Source organism: Gymnodraco acuticeps, unplaced genomic scaffold (assembly GCF_902827175.1).
Source record: "Gymnodraco acuticeps unplaced genomic scaffold, fGymAcu1.1, whole genome shotgun sequence".
NCBI lineage: Eukaryota > Metazoa > Chordata > Actinopteri > Perciformes > Bathydraconidae > Gymnodraco > Gymnodraco acuticeps.
This window is the reverse complement of record NW_022992152.1, coordinates 65,848-81,562: the sequence shown is the minus strand read 5'-3', so window position 1 is coordinate 81,562 and position 15,715 is coordinate 65,848. Positions and strand designations below refer to the sequence as shown.

The following is a 15,715-nucleotide window of genomic DNA, read 5'->3' as shown; positions in this document are numbered from 1 at the left end:
GTATTCAATAATAATTCAAAGAGGTCCAGATACTCAAATGTTCTACCAGTAAAGGTCAGAACCTCATATTGTAGAAGTAGTATGGTCTAACTCTACATCTCTCTTTATTCTTACTTCCTAATATGGCTGCAGATTGGTGAGCCAAGAAACGGTGCTTTGTTTTAAAAATGCCTGTTCAATCTTTGTGGAGGAGGCCTGACTCAAAGCTGTAAAACAATCCAGTAACAGACAGAAAATAAACATTGCTCTGTGAAGATTATTTATTCTCATGAATTTATCAGAAATTATTAACAGACTCAATCAAATAAACAGGAGACATTCATAATTGTTGGAGATACTTGCCTGCTTTTGAACTCAAACTGAGCAGGCTATTAGTTTATTTAAAAAAAAAAAAAAATACACCCGACACTTCAATACATTGACTTCTTAGCCAATTACTCTATAAAGAAACTTAAATATTTCATTCAACCACATCAATCAGAAAATAAAACATAATCCAACAAATTATTTTGTGATTAGTGTATGTATCAGATGCCAGAGACAAGTTTGGCATACAGAGTGAAATAGTAGAATTTTTTTAATTTTATTATGTTATGTTCATAATTCTGGGTGGGAAAACAACTTAAATAACTGCACACTACTGCGTTGTATCATTAAGGTTCTGTTTCCTGTTGGAGCATTTCTTTAATCTGTACAGTTTTAGTGCTAGTTGGGGCGTGTTCAGAAGGCTCTGAAAAGCTGGTTTGGCATGTATCCCAGGTGGAGGAAGGAAGATTGGGCTTCCCTCTCAAGGTTAGCCAGTTCCAGGACCGTTGGTGCCAGAGCATCCACGTGACCCTTGTAGTTACCACCTAGGCAAGGGCAACAGGTTTGTTAGTCATGCTCAACACAACTGCAGTGGATGTATCTTTAGCAAAGTTACCAGAAAATCTATGCAATGATTCTGATACAAAAAAACTACCAATTAGTAAGCAGTTTAAAACATACCTCCCAAAGCCTTACGCTGACCATAGGTGACCTTTCCATCAAAGTCATCCAAAGGTACTTTGATGTCTGGCTCGCACTGTGTGATGGTGCACTTCAGATGCTCCTCAATATCTGACAGGAGCTGTGGAAAGAGGAAAGGGAATAAAAGACAAGTAGAATAGAGAATCCACAATGGTTAGTGTTAGTTAGTGGGTCAAGCTTTCATTGCTTCCAAATTATAGCAAAACCTTTCTGCTCATAGGCATTGTAGGAGCCAAAATGCTTGTTTTTGACTTACTTATTATTTGTATTATTATCTTGTATTTCTGTTTGCATCGCGTTTAATTCTTATTGTTTATCACTTCCGGCAATGGTCACGTGGGTGTGGTTTATTGGTATTTAGGTCACCTGTTGTTGGATGACGGTTTGGAGGATTTGATGTAGGAAAAGGGTGAATGGCGCTCCGATACTTTCTGTTGACCGTCAGGTCTGGAGTTGTATATTGTTTGTTTTCGTTTTATTAAACACCATGGACTACAAATGACTACGGACTCTTACATGGAATGCGTCACAGCAAAGAGCACTTTTTAGCCTCTCAGCAGCTAACTCATAGGGAGTTATTGCCGCTACAGGCGTTTTACATTGAATGTTTGCATCTGCTTCCTATCAAATCACTAAAAAGCCCTTTTCCGATTCAGCCCCTGCTGAATCGGTTGTATATCAAATTACAGATTTTCCTAGCTTGATTTAGTTTGTTTCTGCATCTTTGTTCACCTCTTTCTCTTTGTACCAGATGGTGCAACCTCCGTCCTCCTTCAGTCGCGTGTTGTAGCAGCCTCTGCCTCTGTTCGCACAAACGTGGTACCACACCTGCACATATGAAGAAAACATTTAATTTGAACTTCTTTTAAAAGTTATCTGTAATTAAAATGAATTAGCATATTTCTGTATCTCTGCTACCTTCTCCTTTTCCATAGCAACCAAAGAAATGGCCAGTCCCATTCTGCAAGTTAAAAGCAAAGCAAACATTGAAAAAAGGTATATTGTGTGAATTTACAAACAAAACTAATATGGTGACAGAGGAAAATAATAATTGTATCTCCTCTTCAGCCAAAATACACAAACTCAGTTAGTCTCAGGTTATCAGCGCTTACTTCTCGGCTCTTCCGACTCTGCCGATACGATGGACGTAGTTCTGCTTCTCATCTGGCAGGGTGACATTAATCACTGGAGAAAGATGAAGAGAGCGGTCTTATATAAAAACATTTATGATTTTGTGATGACCGTTGGTCCGTTTTATTTTGAAGATCTGAAATATTCACCATACGGAACTCCGTGGACATCAATTCCTCTGGCAGCTACATCTGTGCAGATCAACAGCCTCACTTCTTTTTTCTGTGAACACAAGAAGATCTTACAACATAAATAGACTGGTTGTCATCCATAAAAAAAAGGTATCATTAAGTTCTTGTTGTTTTACCTTGAAACGCTCCAAGTTAGTCTTACGCTCATTGGGCTTACGATCACCATGGAGACAAACGCAGGACAACTGGTGGCTTTTACTGTCCGGACCTAAAGAAAAGACACCAAAACTGAGTGTTTATTCAGATTTGTTTTCATAGAAAATTAGTCAAACATCAATTAATTCCTTATTACTTTATATGTGTGTGTGTATGTCTAGTGATGGCTGAAATTCTCAGTAGTACTCATACCTCCTCCTTGCTGAATGAAGAACTGTTCCATGTTGTCGCAGTCGATCTTGGTGCGACAGAAGATTATGGCCTGGTCCATCTTGTGCTCTTTGATGGCCCTCACTGTGTACTCACCCTTTAGCATCTTGATGGCTTCTGACCACATTTCTAAAAACACAGACAAACACTCATTTGTTCTTCACCATGAATTTTCCCTGAAGGAAAAAACGCTATACCATCCCTGTTGTTGTTTATGTAAAGCACATTGCTCGTCTTAGATTATATTTAACAAATAAAACAAGAGAGTTCGATTTTAAATGGTCTTAACAGATCAGCCCTTACCCGCAGAGTTTGCTCCTGGTCTGGTGTTATCTTTGGCATGGACCTCATCAGTCTATTCAAAACAAGAAAAAAACTGTTAACATAATCTAAACCGAGATAAACAATTTCCAGCATTATAACTCAAACCATATCAGTATGAAGTGTTTCTTTAGGCCAACATGAGGGACTCACCCGGACGTGGTTCTTGCCCAGGCGCTCCCAGAGGCGGTCGTTCTTGGGATTGACAGGCACAACCACATGGTGCACACTCTCAGGCACAGAGTCCTCCCCCTTCAGATCCACCCATGTGGGAAAGTGCATGATACGCTCAGACAGCTTCTTCACGTCGAACGAATGCAGCGTGGCTGAACAGACAATCACCTGGAAGAAAAGATATCAACTGAGATAGTTCACTTGGGCTTCCCCCTGCTTACGGCTATCAAATGTTTCCTTGTTTTGCTAGCTGGTGAGCACAAACAAGCATCGTTAACATATTCTTTTAATTAATCTGCACCTCACATATGATATAAAAAGTTTTCAGAAAATACCCCAAAATTGCTTTGACAGTCATCCAGTGTGTTGTTTTGTGCTTACTTTACTGTTTAAAATGGTCTGAAAAAAAAAAGAAGCATACAACTGATTTTTTGTCACATATGTGATTTATCTGAAGTGTTACCTGCAGTCTCTTGCCATCAGAAGTGACCTGAGGGATTTGGTTATGAATCCTGTTGATAAAGTCTGTATAGCCTGCGGACAGAAGGCCATCCTGAGGGATACAGGGAACACTGATTAAACATTAACTGTACTTTGTTGGATGCAAAAATGAATGCTTCTGATTTTAAAAAGGGAAATACTCAAGATGTGTTGTACATACACACTCATCCAGGACGAGAAAGCGGACTTGGGACAGACTGAGCTTCCCGGTGGATATGAGGTCATCCAGTCTTCCGGGTGTTCCCACGACAATGTCAACCTTATTAAAATTTGACACAAAAATCAGAAACAGAAGAGGCAAACAAGGCAAAAAAGATCTGTTAGTTAAAACTACTTAAAGTGTAAACTCAGTTTGTTTGGAGACGGTACATGTCACATACCCCATGTTCCAGAGCAGCCATCTGGTCCTTGGCAGGCACACCACCAATCACCAACAGGTTCCTGTAAGCCACATCAAAACATTACTGCATTACTGATATCAACATTTAAAATTGATCACTGGCTCCATCTGCTGGTATAAAACAAAAATGTCATCTATAAAAGATAATGCAGGGAAATATAAAAAGTATAACGGTTAAATGTGCAGAATATATATTTTTAGATATGGCTCAGAATAAGTACTACACAGGAAATGGTTTTCCGATGTTTGTCAAATCCAGTGTTGTTAATACCTCACTAAAGTCATACCTGAGTTTGGGGTTATCCACGTATTTCGCACATTGAATGACATTGTTGAGGGTTTGTTCGGCCAACTCTTTAGATGGCTCGATGATCAGGGCTTTGGGTGAATTGGATGCTGCTTTCACCTGACTCACTTTGGCACTGCCTGCACAAACAGAGAAAAGAGGGCTAGTCAATGCAGGAATATATCAGTCACATTAGCAATGGTAAAATGACCGCTCTGGTAATATGATTTAAAAATGTCTAACGAAAGAAGGCTTTTATTGTGAAACTAACTATTGTTTAGGGCTGTCCCGAGTACCATTTTTCGGGCTCCGGATATTCGGTAGTAATCAGCAGCGAACCGCTTCAACACGTGTATTTTGGTGTATTCACGGCATTCATTTTGTTATTCTACAGTATTGTTGTTTTATAGTTATTTGTTAATGTATACAACTCCATTTGTGGGAAAAGGATATCGCATTGTGTTTGTTACTTTCTTTGCAGTTGTATATGTCTTAAGTGTAATTTGGCTTGGCTTCCTATTTATTTATGGACTTTTATTTTGAAGGAGAGGTAGCGCTGTTGACAGGAAGTTGTTGCTTTGGAAACAACGTGACGGAGATTAACGGAGAAAAGTAATATCTACATATAAAGACGGAGAAAGTAAACGATAACGTTTATGGTTAAGTGTTAGCACCCCCCGAACAAGCTCTTACGTTGATATTGGAGATTTCAATACATTCAATTTGAAAAAAAAAACTTGGAAAAAACAAACAAAACGAATAACGAAATTGAAACCCGAATAGTACTCCAACGAACGAATATTCGGATATTCGGGTACAGCCCTACTATTGTTGTATCTAAATTGTCTCTGGTTAAGGTGTATGATAGTCATCTCAGATACATTCGGCATCGGTTCTTTTTGCATATGAAATAAGGTGGTATCCACACACCTGTCTGAGTAGATTTGACTGCGTGGCCCTCTGACGCCTGGTCCATGGCAACAAACCCACTCTTGGGGGCATTTTTAAAGTCTTCTCCTCCAAAGTTGAACTTCAGTTCTGCATTCTTGAGCACAGATAAGAAAGAGAGCCATTTGTATGGTGTAAACCTGGCACCTGTTAAGTTTTTTTAATCCAGCATTACTTTGATGTGATACCTTTAGAACGCAGGAGGCAAAGAAGGGCTGACTCTTCAATTGTTGAGGGATCTCAAAAGCCACACCCAGGTCATTACCTGAAGAGAAGAAGACAAGAAACATTGCTATAGTGCCCCAATTAGTTAATGATAATAATATGAATGATAACTACTAGGACCGCACCATTTTTAGAGAAGGACATTTGGCCCTTGTCTACATCCAAGTAGCATCCAATGGTATCATGCATGGTAAACTCCTGCAAAGGGACAAAATAAGAAAATGAAAACAAGTTTGAAAAAGGATCTCAGAACTGTTTACATATCTAAATATTCTATAAGTAATAGCTACCTCTCCATAGCTGTCAAACTGCTTGTTGTTGGATTTCTTTCCAGTCCCACCAAAGCCAAAACCATACTTATCAGTTCCTGGAAAGAAAGAAAGATTACAAGATTAAATATGTTTTCTAGTCAGACAGTTTATTATATACTGAGTATCTTGTATGTACAGCATTAAGGGGGCATACCCAAGTCCAAGGCTGCCTGACTGGTGGACCACCCAATGCGACATAGACCCTGGTCATGGCAGGTCACCTCATAGTAGTACTTCCCTGGACAAATAAAGACATACATAAGAACCGGCAACAGTTGCAAATAAATAAATGCTTGTTCATTGTTGTAAGACAATCGAAGAAATGGTTAGTTCCCCTGTGAAATGCGAATGTTGTACCTTTGGTAACCCCTTTTGTTGAGCGACAGCCATGCCACTCTTTGAACTCCCTGCTCTGGCAGCACAGTCCATCTGGACCAATTGCTGTACGAGTAAAAAGCAAAAAGAGCAGAGCTTTAGGTTAGAATGTCCTTAAGTGAATGTGATATTACATGCTATTTTGTCTCTGCTTACCAAAGGCTGGGCTGCGGTCATAAGGATTCATCTGCCAGTTGTTGAAAACTGAGTCAAAACAAAGAAACAAGCAGGTTAGATACGGCACAGAACACCACTTTCATACTTTGTAATATAATGGATCGTCAATATGAAACTGGTCTTTTGAGAGCTTTAAGTCTAGAAAGTGCTGTGTAATGTTTTGAACAGTTTTTAGCTGGCAGGTTAGACATACAGAGTGCAAACAAAAACATAATTCATATTAGGGGGTCTCACTAGTTCCTCCAGTCTTGATGGAAGCTCTGCCAGTCTTGCCCTCCTGCTCATCCTTCAGGGTCTCATACACAATCTGGATCACTGGCATACTGAAGGCCTGTGGATTAGAAATGATTACACATACATTTTGTAATGTTTCCAATTTGGTCTGATGTTTAAATGCAAACTTTATATGTTAATTGTATTATAATCTGAGTGGCTGTCAAGTACTTACCCCTGTTTTACCACTACCAGTTTCTGCTGCCTAAAAAGGGAATAAAAGAGGAAAATGAGACGGAAACTTGCAATGTTCACATTTGGAATAAGAAATAAAGGAGGCCTACCATAAGCACATCTCCTCCACCAAGAATAAGTGGAATAGACTCCGCCTGGATATCAGTAGGTAGTCTGAAATGCAATGATTGAAATACATCAGTTTAGTGTTAACTGTTAAGCTCATAGCAATGTCCAACACGTCAAAATAATATGCACAGATATCAGAAAACAGACAATTATTATGCCAAATAAGCCTGAATGACTTACAGCCAGTCTAACTCTTCCACAGCCTGCGCTATTTCAGCCATAACACCCATTTCTGTTGAACAAAATACATATTTAAGGTTTCACTTCACTCACGTGGTTTTTAAAATTAAAGTAATATTGAATTCATGCAACATGAACACGATTAGATTGATAGACATTCTTACCCGAAAACGCTGCCATTATTGCTGCTACGAATGTAACTTATACGGATGTTAACGTGTTCGGCTCGGTGCAACTCCCTTAGTGGTCCTGCAAATAAGCCTTGTATAATTGGTTCCGGTTGGTGAATTAGTTCGTTAAATACGTTAAATATATCATTGCTAAATATAAAAGGAGGGCTACGACAGCATATATGTATATGTTTAAACATCATAGCATTTAAGTTATTATCAAGCCATGAGATTACTTAACTTGGGCCGTAAACTACATTTTCCAAAAGCGGTTCCCTGATAAATATTGTCCAGTGCTGCTCCCCGTAGACTTTTTTTGACAGGCTGTTCATGGCTGAGGAAAGCCTGATAGAAGGCGAAGATGAAAACATTTGTGTACGATTTACTTGTTATTAACGAATGGCCGGCAGAGACAGACACTCAGGTTGGTCAGACTTCTTTATTCCCGTGTTTTTAGTTAGGTACGTGGTTATTTTGTTGAACATTTATCTGTAAAGATCACCCTCCGAGTCAATAAGTTGCATGGGTTCAGCCCAGGGGCGGACTGGCCATCTGTAGAATCTGGAGAACCACAGAGCGGCCGGTCGTCAAGGGCCGTTGACGGCCGGCCGGCCCTTTAAAAATAATTGTATAACGTCATCATTTAAGTTGCGCTGCCGGCCGACAGAGGGCGACAGCGGCCGCTAATGCAGTTGTGTGGTTCTTATCTGTCAAATAATCACACACGAAGAAGAAAAAAGACCGGCCACACGAAGAGAAGGGATTAGACGCCGCGGCAGACAGGGAGAATGAAAAAACATGGATACAAATCAAAGAAAAGAAAAAGAAAAAGGTGGGGCCGAGAAGGCAAGAGAAAAAAAGGTGAAGTCACTCGCAGTTGAAGCATATAAATGTCGCAAATTGACAGACCTTTTTGGCAGCAGCGCTGCTACAAGCACTATCAGCAGCAGCTTAGAACAAGTGCAAGATGATGAAGAGAATGATGAGGGCGCGAGTTCAGATATACAGCCAGCCTCCTGCGTTCATGATGAGGGACAGAGTTGAGCTGTTGGAAGAACCAGCTCAACTGGCACATAGGCTACAAGTGCAGGGCACGAGCAAGAGGTGGGTGAGAATTATCCCTTGAACTCAGTGGCGTTTTCTCCTGGAGGCCAAGGGAATCCAGGCTTCCCCTGTTTTTTTGGATTGTAGTTATCATTTTAATAAATAAATAAAAACACTTAGTTTAGTTTCGGTAATTATTCTGCCGGCCCATCTCTCCTCCATTCTCATTGAGTATTTTACAAAGAGTGAAACAGCGCTCCTCTAGATGTTATGGTGAAACAGTAGATTGCACTCTGTTGCGAGAGGAGGCCAGCCGAAATTGGCTTCCCTTGGTGAAAAAAATCAAGGGATTGACCAATCAGATGAGGCTCACGTCATGCCTCACAATCCAATCAAATCACATCAACTTCAGTTCATACCAAGCGGCAAACTCTGGGGAACAGCCGGGAAGCCAATACGGAAGTGCCACACACTGCAGTTCATACATGGGCCGCTAGGGACTGGCTGCAGAAAGGAGCAATTTCCATAGACCCCCATGTTAAAATGCCCAACTTTACAGCAGAAAAAGACATGTTTCTACCCATGGATGCAATAAATATTATTATCGATATAGTTAGATTCCACCTTCATGATTATGAATCTGTGAGTGAATTGTTTTCTAACACGACCCTTTTATTTATATTAGGTCTTAAAGTGTTTGCATAAATTAGGGCGTGGTCACGTTGATGGACACGTACATGCCTCACTGTCAGCTAACAGCAACTTGTCCACTCTGCTAGGCTACAACCATAGAGGCTACAACGTTAGTCATAGTAGCCTACTGTACTTGACCCTTTAGCTTTAGTCGTGTTCGTGGTGATTGTGCCTTTTAGGGAATATTGTTACAAATACCAGACAATTAAAATGTCGTGCTGTGCGCTTGAATGTACTAACGGAACTTCCAAGAAGTCTAAAATGATAATATTATACATGTTAACCCCGTTCGCAGGTGTTTGTGTGCTTGGTAGCTTAGCTTGTTACTTATTAGCCAGCTAAGGACGTAACCCTTTATGCATACATATACATTTTAGTTTATGATTCAGCCTTGGGTAAGAATGTTATAGTCTATGGCTATGACGCCCATAATGCTAAACGGGAGCAAATGTTAATAGGGGACCCAATTATCCCAGTGGTGGCCACCGGAGCCGCAGGGGGCTAGCTCCAGCCGGCGTCCCGGAGCTAGCCCACTGCGGCTCCGTTAGGTCCGGGCGGTGGAGTCCGTCTTTTATCAACGTGTGAATGACAAGCATTAAGAATAACAAAATATAGCTAATTCTCTTGCAGATTGTCTCATTTGATTATGAATGTAACGTTTATATAGGGGAACTACACTGTTAGCAGTAACTTGGTATGCATGTATTTCATGTTAGCTTAGCTTCTTAGCCTGAGCTAGCTCTGTTTACTTCCAGTTCGGAGGCAGCAGGTCCCGCCTCTTTGCCCTTATTTGGAGCAGGCGGGATTAGACTCTGACGTCACAGTCGAGTCGTTAGTGGCCGACTCCGCCTACTAAGGGCTTCACGGCAACTCTGCAGAATCCTATGGGTGACGTCACGGACACTACGTCCATTTATATATACAGTCTATGGTTCATACTGGAACTGTCATCACCACCCTTAAAAAGTAGCAAGCAACTGAAGCAAGTGCAATTATGGAGGGTGGAGATTTGGAGTAGTTCATCAAACATCATTTTACTAAACTTCCGCTACAGCAGCAACTAAAAATGAAATCTGATGACAGGCCAATGCCCAAACTGGAGCTGTGTAGAGGAAAAAAGGAGTGAATCGGACGTAAAACTTTATATAATAAACAGCGGATTTCTAACATTTGACATTTCATGTGGCCGGACTGGGTCAGTTTCCAGGGCTGAATTGTAGTCCCAGTCCGCCCCTGGTTCAGCCGCTCAAAGCCACGTAGCACAACACATTGCTAGCCAAATCCTCACATTCTCCTTGCACATTGACCTATAGTGTAGCTTTCATTTTTCATCATGATTATTTTTGCAATCAGCAGTTAAGTTCCATTCATTCGGTAACATTGATATTCCGCGCCACTAAGCGAGCCATAGCCTCGCAAGTATGTGGATGCTAGCCTAACTTTGGCGCTGTCACACGTTAATTAAAATTATCGAATCAAAATGATGACCCCGATGCTACTGCTGAGCTCACATGTCACTTTCATGTCAATTTACAGTTGCGAGGAGCACAACATATCAGTTATTGCCAAAGCAGTGACAGGTAAGCATTTCTTTTTTTGTTGCCTAATTGTGATACTCTGCACAGCGAAACGGGGCGCTTTACTTCATCACAAAATCAGTCTGTTCACTCGAATTGTAGCCTATCAATATGCTAGATCTAAATAAGTAAAATAGGAAACATAAGTTTCCTTCCTAGCTTTATAACCAGGGAAACACATTTTCCCTAATCTTACTGTAGGAGGTGACAGAATCATGATCATCAGACCTGGAAAGTGCTATATTAGTGTCTTTCATGACATCCTATGCATTATTGGGGTAAAAAGACTGATTTGTATGTCCTATATGTCCTTGTCTACAGTGCCTAATCTTTAATATAGAATGTGACAAGAGACAGATGGTCCATCAAATATGTCATTACCACAGGCAGGGTCGGCTCTAGAACAAATCAAATGGGGGGGAAATCATTTACCAAGGGGGGGCACACACTGCCGTCAACAACCAACACACAAACACCAACACAACTTCAATTAAAAAAAACATGCTGTAAAGTCTATTGTCTTTCACACACATTGCAGGGGTGTAGTGCTATTGTATAGCGCACCTATGACCTGTGCATACATGCACGGTTGTGGCACGATCACCAAAACAGAAACATATGGACATAGGCCACCATATGAAAAGTGTGCAAATGTATTTAGTATCCTATCCATGTGAACATGTTTTAGGTGGGGGGTGGACCTAACCTCCTCTAGGAGGGTCTGGGGGCATGCTCCCCCGGGAAGATTATTTTTAAAATATTGAAGTTAAAAGCATCAATCTGGTGCACTTTGAGAGCAAAATGAAGAGATCTATGGATACATCTCTCAACATCCATATGAAACACAACTGTAAACAGATTTACTTTTTCTTTATGGATATTTTACTAATCACTCCCCTTTTAAATGGTATTCTTGTGTTATTGTCCTATAGTATTTCATACCCGTTTTTCATTTATTCTCTTATTCTTTAATAACTATAATGATCATATAAAGGTAGCCTATTCCTCGCAAATACTTGTTTACATAAATGGTGACCAAACCGTTTGAGACCCACTGAGATAACTTACACTAAAGTGAACTATCTAAACACTGAGAGTCCTTACCCCACTGAGCTAACGTTATAAGATCCTCTCAGTCTGACAGGAGAGGACTCTCCTCCACCTTGGTGTAGAAACAGCTCTTTATATCCGTTAGCATAGCTAGCTAACCAGATGCTAACAACAATATTCCACGTTACCGCTCGCGCACTGACAAAATGCGCTCGTGCCACACACAGAGAGCCGAGCTTGAATGAAACACAGAGACCCATGTACTTGTACTGTACTGTATATCATATTATTTTCGATGGCTTTACTGTATAATCAGTATAACAGATGGACAGATCGCCACTGGGCTTTCATCTAAACACACAGCTACGTAATGATAACAAAACAAAAGTCGGGGTCATTGGTCAAGCAACACACCAATCAGAGAGCAGCAGTGAGCACACCTCAGGCTGTGTTTCATATAAAGAATAAATAAAGAATACAAATGTGTATTCTTTATTTCTGATGTATTTCACACAAAAAACTTTTGGTGGAAACGTTTTAACTTATATGATTTTTTTTTTAAAATGGCAAATTGGCAATAAGGGTCGTTGGAGGGGCACAGTGACTCATTTGGGGGGGCATGGCCCGCGAATGACCCCCCATGACGCCGACCCTGACCACAGGGTTACCATTAGGCGCATTCACACCGCAGTACTTTTCCCACAAAGGTTCATGAGAACTTAGTTCATGAGAACTCTTTTGTCGCGTTCACACCAAAAAGAGCCGGTACTAAAATTAGTTCATGAGAACCTTTTTACCCCCACGAAAGTCCCTTTCGAGCGGCTCTCTTGTGAGAAAAGAGCTATATTTCTGATTGGCTGGGCGGATTGAAAACCACGCCCCGTAAAACTCCCAAAAAGTGTTGTGAAGCCGCCATTTTATTATCCTCGCATTAGCATTATTAGCATTAGCCCAGCGCAGAAACGCAGAGAGACTAACTTATGGCAACACAAAATAAAACATGGGAGTGGTGGAGATGAGGAGGTGTCGGCGTTTTGGCGATTTACTCGGAAGGCTTCAGTAGAAGCTGCTGGGAGTCCCAGCAGTTTCTACTGAAGCCAGTCCCCAACTCCGGGGACTTCCGGCCGGGGACTTTGGGCGGCAGTATACGCCGTGAAGTGGTTTGCGGCCTGCCAGTAAACCCAAAGCAGAAGAAGAAGAAGTGACGTCAGCGGCTTCATTTGCCTAATCCACCCAAGCCCCCAGGAAGTGCGCCGGACTCAGATGAAAATATTCGTGCTGGTCAAACGGCGGTACTACACTTCCTTTTGGTTGCTGGGCCCGGAAACACTTTTTCCCATTGACTTACATTGGGAAAGAGTGGTCTGTAACTCGTTGGATAATTTTTTTTAAACTAAATAAACTACCCAGTATGAACACTTGTATAGCCCTTATTAAAAACATTCGTTCCTCAAGTTGTAAAAATGTGCTAATAACGTTATTCTGAGAGGTATTTCCCTCGGCATTATGAACGGCATCTAACCCACGGGACCGCGCCGCCCTGCACGTTCATGTCACGTGTTCAGCACTACATGAGTTTCTCTTTATCCATGGATGCACAATAACAACGGACCATATCGCCTTACTGCCATCCCACGGAGCTGTAATAATGGATATATTGCACATGTTTGCTGTAATTCATCATTTGTAAAATATTATACTACATGGGCTGTATGATGTAAATCTTGTACCGTAAATGTTGTATTAAATAAAGTTAATATTACCGACGTAGATTAACGTTCCTGTAGCTTCTTATTGCACTTGCAATTGTTTTAGTTACTTGTGGACTACTTAACATGAATAATCACAGTTACTATCCTTTTACTCCATCACATTTCAAAAAGAAATAGGCTATTGTTATTTTAACTCCACCACAGTAATCCATCATCAGCTTTACTTTTTAGATAAAGTTTTAACTCACAATTGATCATAACAGGCTTCAACATATACATTTTTATATATTACCAAGTGGTTTCATGTACAACCCACACAAGTATCATGCTAAATGAAGCTCTGTTGCTTGGATATCACTAGATCCTGATGTCAGCGTAATATAAAAGTACATAACGATTGATGTGTAATTTAGCATAATTTACTAGCTAGCCGCTAGCTGCTAACTGCCGCCTCGTTAATATAAATCCAGTACCATGCTGTCATGAGCTGTTACGTGTACGCAAATGCATGTGCTTAATGTGAACGAGCCTTTTGGGCGGCGTGGTTAAAGTTGCTCATGCTCTATGAGTGCACATACGGGTACTTCTCAGGCATGCCAGGTAATCTGTGACGTTTCGCTCTCTCAAAAGTTGGGCCATTTTGTCATCATGCGCCATTGAGCAACTCTCATAGGAATTAATGAGGCCCCGCCTCCCACGCTGTATCCAGTTCTTATTATACATCCATGATCCACCCCCAGGGACTTATTCCGGTGTGAACGCGATCTGTACTTAGTTCATGAGAACTAAAGAGTTCTCATGAGAACTAAAGAGTTCTCATGAACTAAGTTCTCATGAACCTTTGTGGGAAAAGTACTGCGGTGTGAATGCGCCTATTGTGATGCTTACTAACTGTGATATATTTCTTACAGGGCCATTCCGTTTAGTCAGGGCCGCCCCTCCCTACAGGCCAATCACGCAGGCTGCAGGGGGCCCCGCCCAGAGGGCCTCAGCTGCTGTGTGCAGTTCTCCACACACCCCCGCAAGAGTGAGAGGTGACAAGGGGAGCACGTCTGTAACCCGACACCGTTGCAATTAATCAACATCTGACCAATCACGGCTTTGATACGGCCACTAGTGCAGATGAAGAGATGTCGGTGAAAAGACAGTTTCAGTCCAGCGCAAGCAAGAGGGGGAAAAAACAAAACATGAAGAAACTAGAGCATCACTCGAAGGTGGGTTATTGTATGAGTCAAATGTACAACTTGCGAATGTTGTATAAGTCAAATTGCCAATTGCCATATTAAAAAATCAGCTGCAATTCACGACATGAAGAAGGCAGTCTCTGCATAGCATATAGGCTAATGGAGATGCAGTTTTTTCCAGCATTTTTTATTTAACATTCATTTAAGTATGTTATGCCTTTTATCTGCTAATGTACAGGAGGAAGAGTGATAAACTGTCTGTCTAGTTGGCTTACATAACAGTTAAAGTTTACAGCCTAAAAAACATGGAGCATTTTTCCCCCTTTTATTCATTTTTATGTCAATTTGCACATTTCATGGTGATACTCAGCCTCTCCCCTTAACTCCTAACAGTCATCATCATGTCAACCTCAACACAGAGAAATACTGATAGAAATGCATGTGTAGTTGTTGATACATTGCTGACAGAGGGAACTACATTTGAATACAGATTTAAGAAATATCAGTTTTTGAGCATGTCATAAGCATGTTTTGTCTTGACTATTACAACAATATTACAATACAATAATATAGTATTTATATTATTGAATTGATTATGATTATTATTAGTAGAAGTAGTTTATTTGCATTAATTATATTGTAATCTTTTTGAGGCTAGTATTTGGCAGGAAATGCAGACGTATTCACCTGTAAACGCATACTGAACGACATACAAGCACATTTACCATTTACCTCACTGTATAAAAAAGTAACTGTGTTGATAATAATAATAAACAGGAATTATATTTGCAAAGTAGCCTACTTTGTTTCCCAAAAAAAATGTTTTACTCCTGTCGGGAGGGGGTGGGCCTCATCTCACAATGTCGATTGGGGCCCCAAGTTGGCCAGGGGCGGCCCTGCGTTTAGTCTTGCACTACTTGTGGTACAGGTATGTTTATCAATATTATGCTAGCAGGTTTACATGACTTATTTTATAATTATTTCCACAATGTAATGGCTGACATGCCACATACAACTGTGATTCATGGTGCTTATGAATAGTGTGACTTTTAGAACTGAGTTATGTGGCTGTGTTTGACTACATTACATTTAAAACACAGGTATTACTTGTAATG

The 15,715-nt window shown here is 40.7% G+C and overlaps 2 protein-coding genes across 10 annotated transcripts in view; one reads left to right on the top strand and one right to left on the bottom strand.

The window, feature by feature from the left end:
- Window positions 1-245: 245 nt before the first annotated feature.
- LOC117538526 (ATP-dependent RNA helicase DDX1) lies at window positions 246-7,433 on the bottom strand. 2 transcript variants are annotated; one of them, XM_034204293.1, is made up of 26 exons: window positions 7,335-7,433; window positions 7,171-7,222; window positions 6,972-7,035; window positions 6,863-6,892; window positions 6,649-6,745; window positions 6,394-6,441; window positions 6,220-6,303; window positions 6,017-6,100; window positions 5,842-5,918; window positions 5,677-5,749; window positions 5,515-5,591; window positions 5,309-5,423; window positions 4,380-4,518; window positions 4,073-4,133; window positions 3,853-3,951; window positions 3,655-3,744; window positions 3,171-3,359; window positions 3,000-3,051; window positions 2,679-2,825; window positions 2,447-2,538; window positions 2,289-2,361; window positions 2,121-2,193; window positions 1,927-1,969; window positions 1,741-1,836; window positions 988-1,108; window positions 246-851 (listed from the first exon to the last, which is right to left on the bottom strand). In XM_034204293.1, the coding sequence occupies exons 1-26, from the start codon at window positions 7,348-7,350 to the stop codon at window positions 721-723; spliced, it is 2,223 nt and encodes a 740-aa protein (XP_034060184.1). In that variant the 5' UTR covers window positions 7,351-7,433; the 3' UTR covers window positions 246-720. The 2 variants fall into 2 exon arrangements, 1 of the variants encoding a protein (XP_034060184.1); XR_004567871.1 differs by lacking the exons at window positions 1,741-1,836; window positions 1,927-1,969.
- Window positions 7,434-7,650: 217 nt separating this feature from the next.
- The window catches only part of LOC117538527 (neuroblastoma-amplified sequence-like), a 43,278-nt gene continuing 35,213 nt past the window's right edge, over window positions 7,651-15,715 (top strand). For 3 of the 8 annotated variants that reach the window (XM_034204303.1, XM_034204301.1, XM_034204302.1), the window contains exon 1: window positions 9,922-10,657. In XM_034204303.1, the coding sequence (XP_034060194.1) occupies window positions 10,558-10,657 (100 nt within the window). In that variant the 5' untranslated portion in view covers window positions 9,922-10,557. Of the gene's footprint in view, window positions 7,765-9,921; window positions 10,658-14,327; window positions 14,631-15,715 lie in introns of those variants that run through there. The other 5 variants (XR_004567873.1, XR_004567872.1, XM_034204299.1 and 2 more) reach the window with 4 other exon arrangements.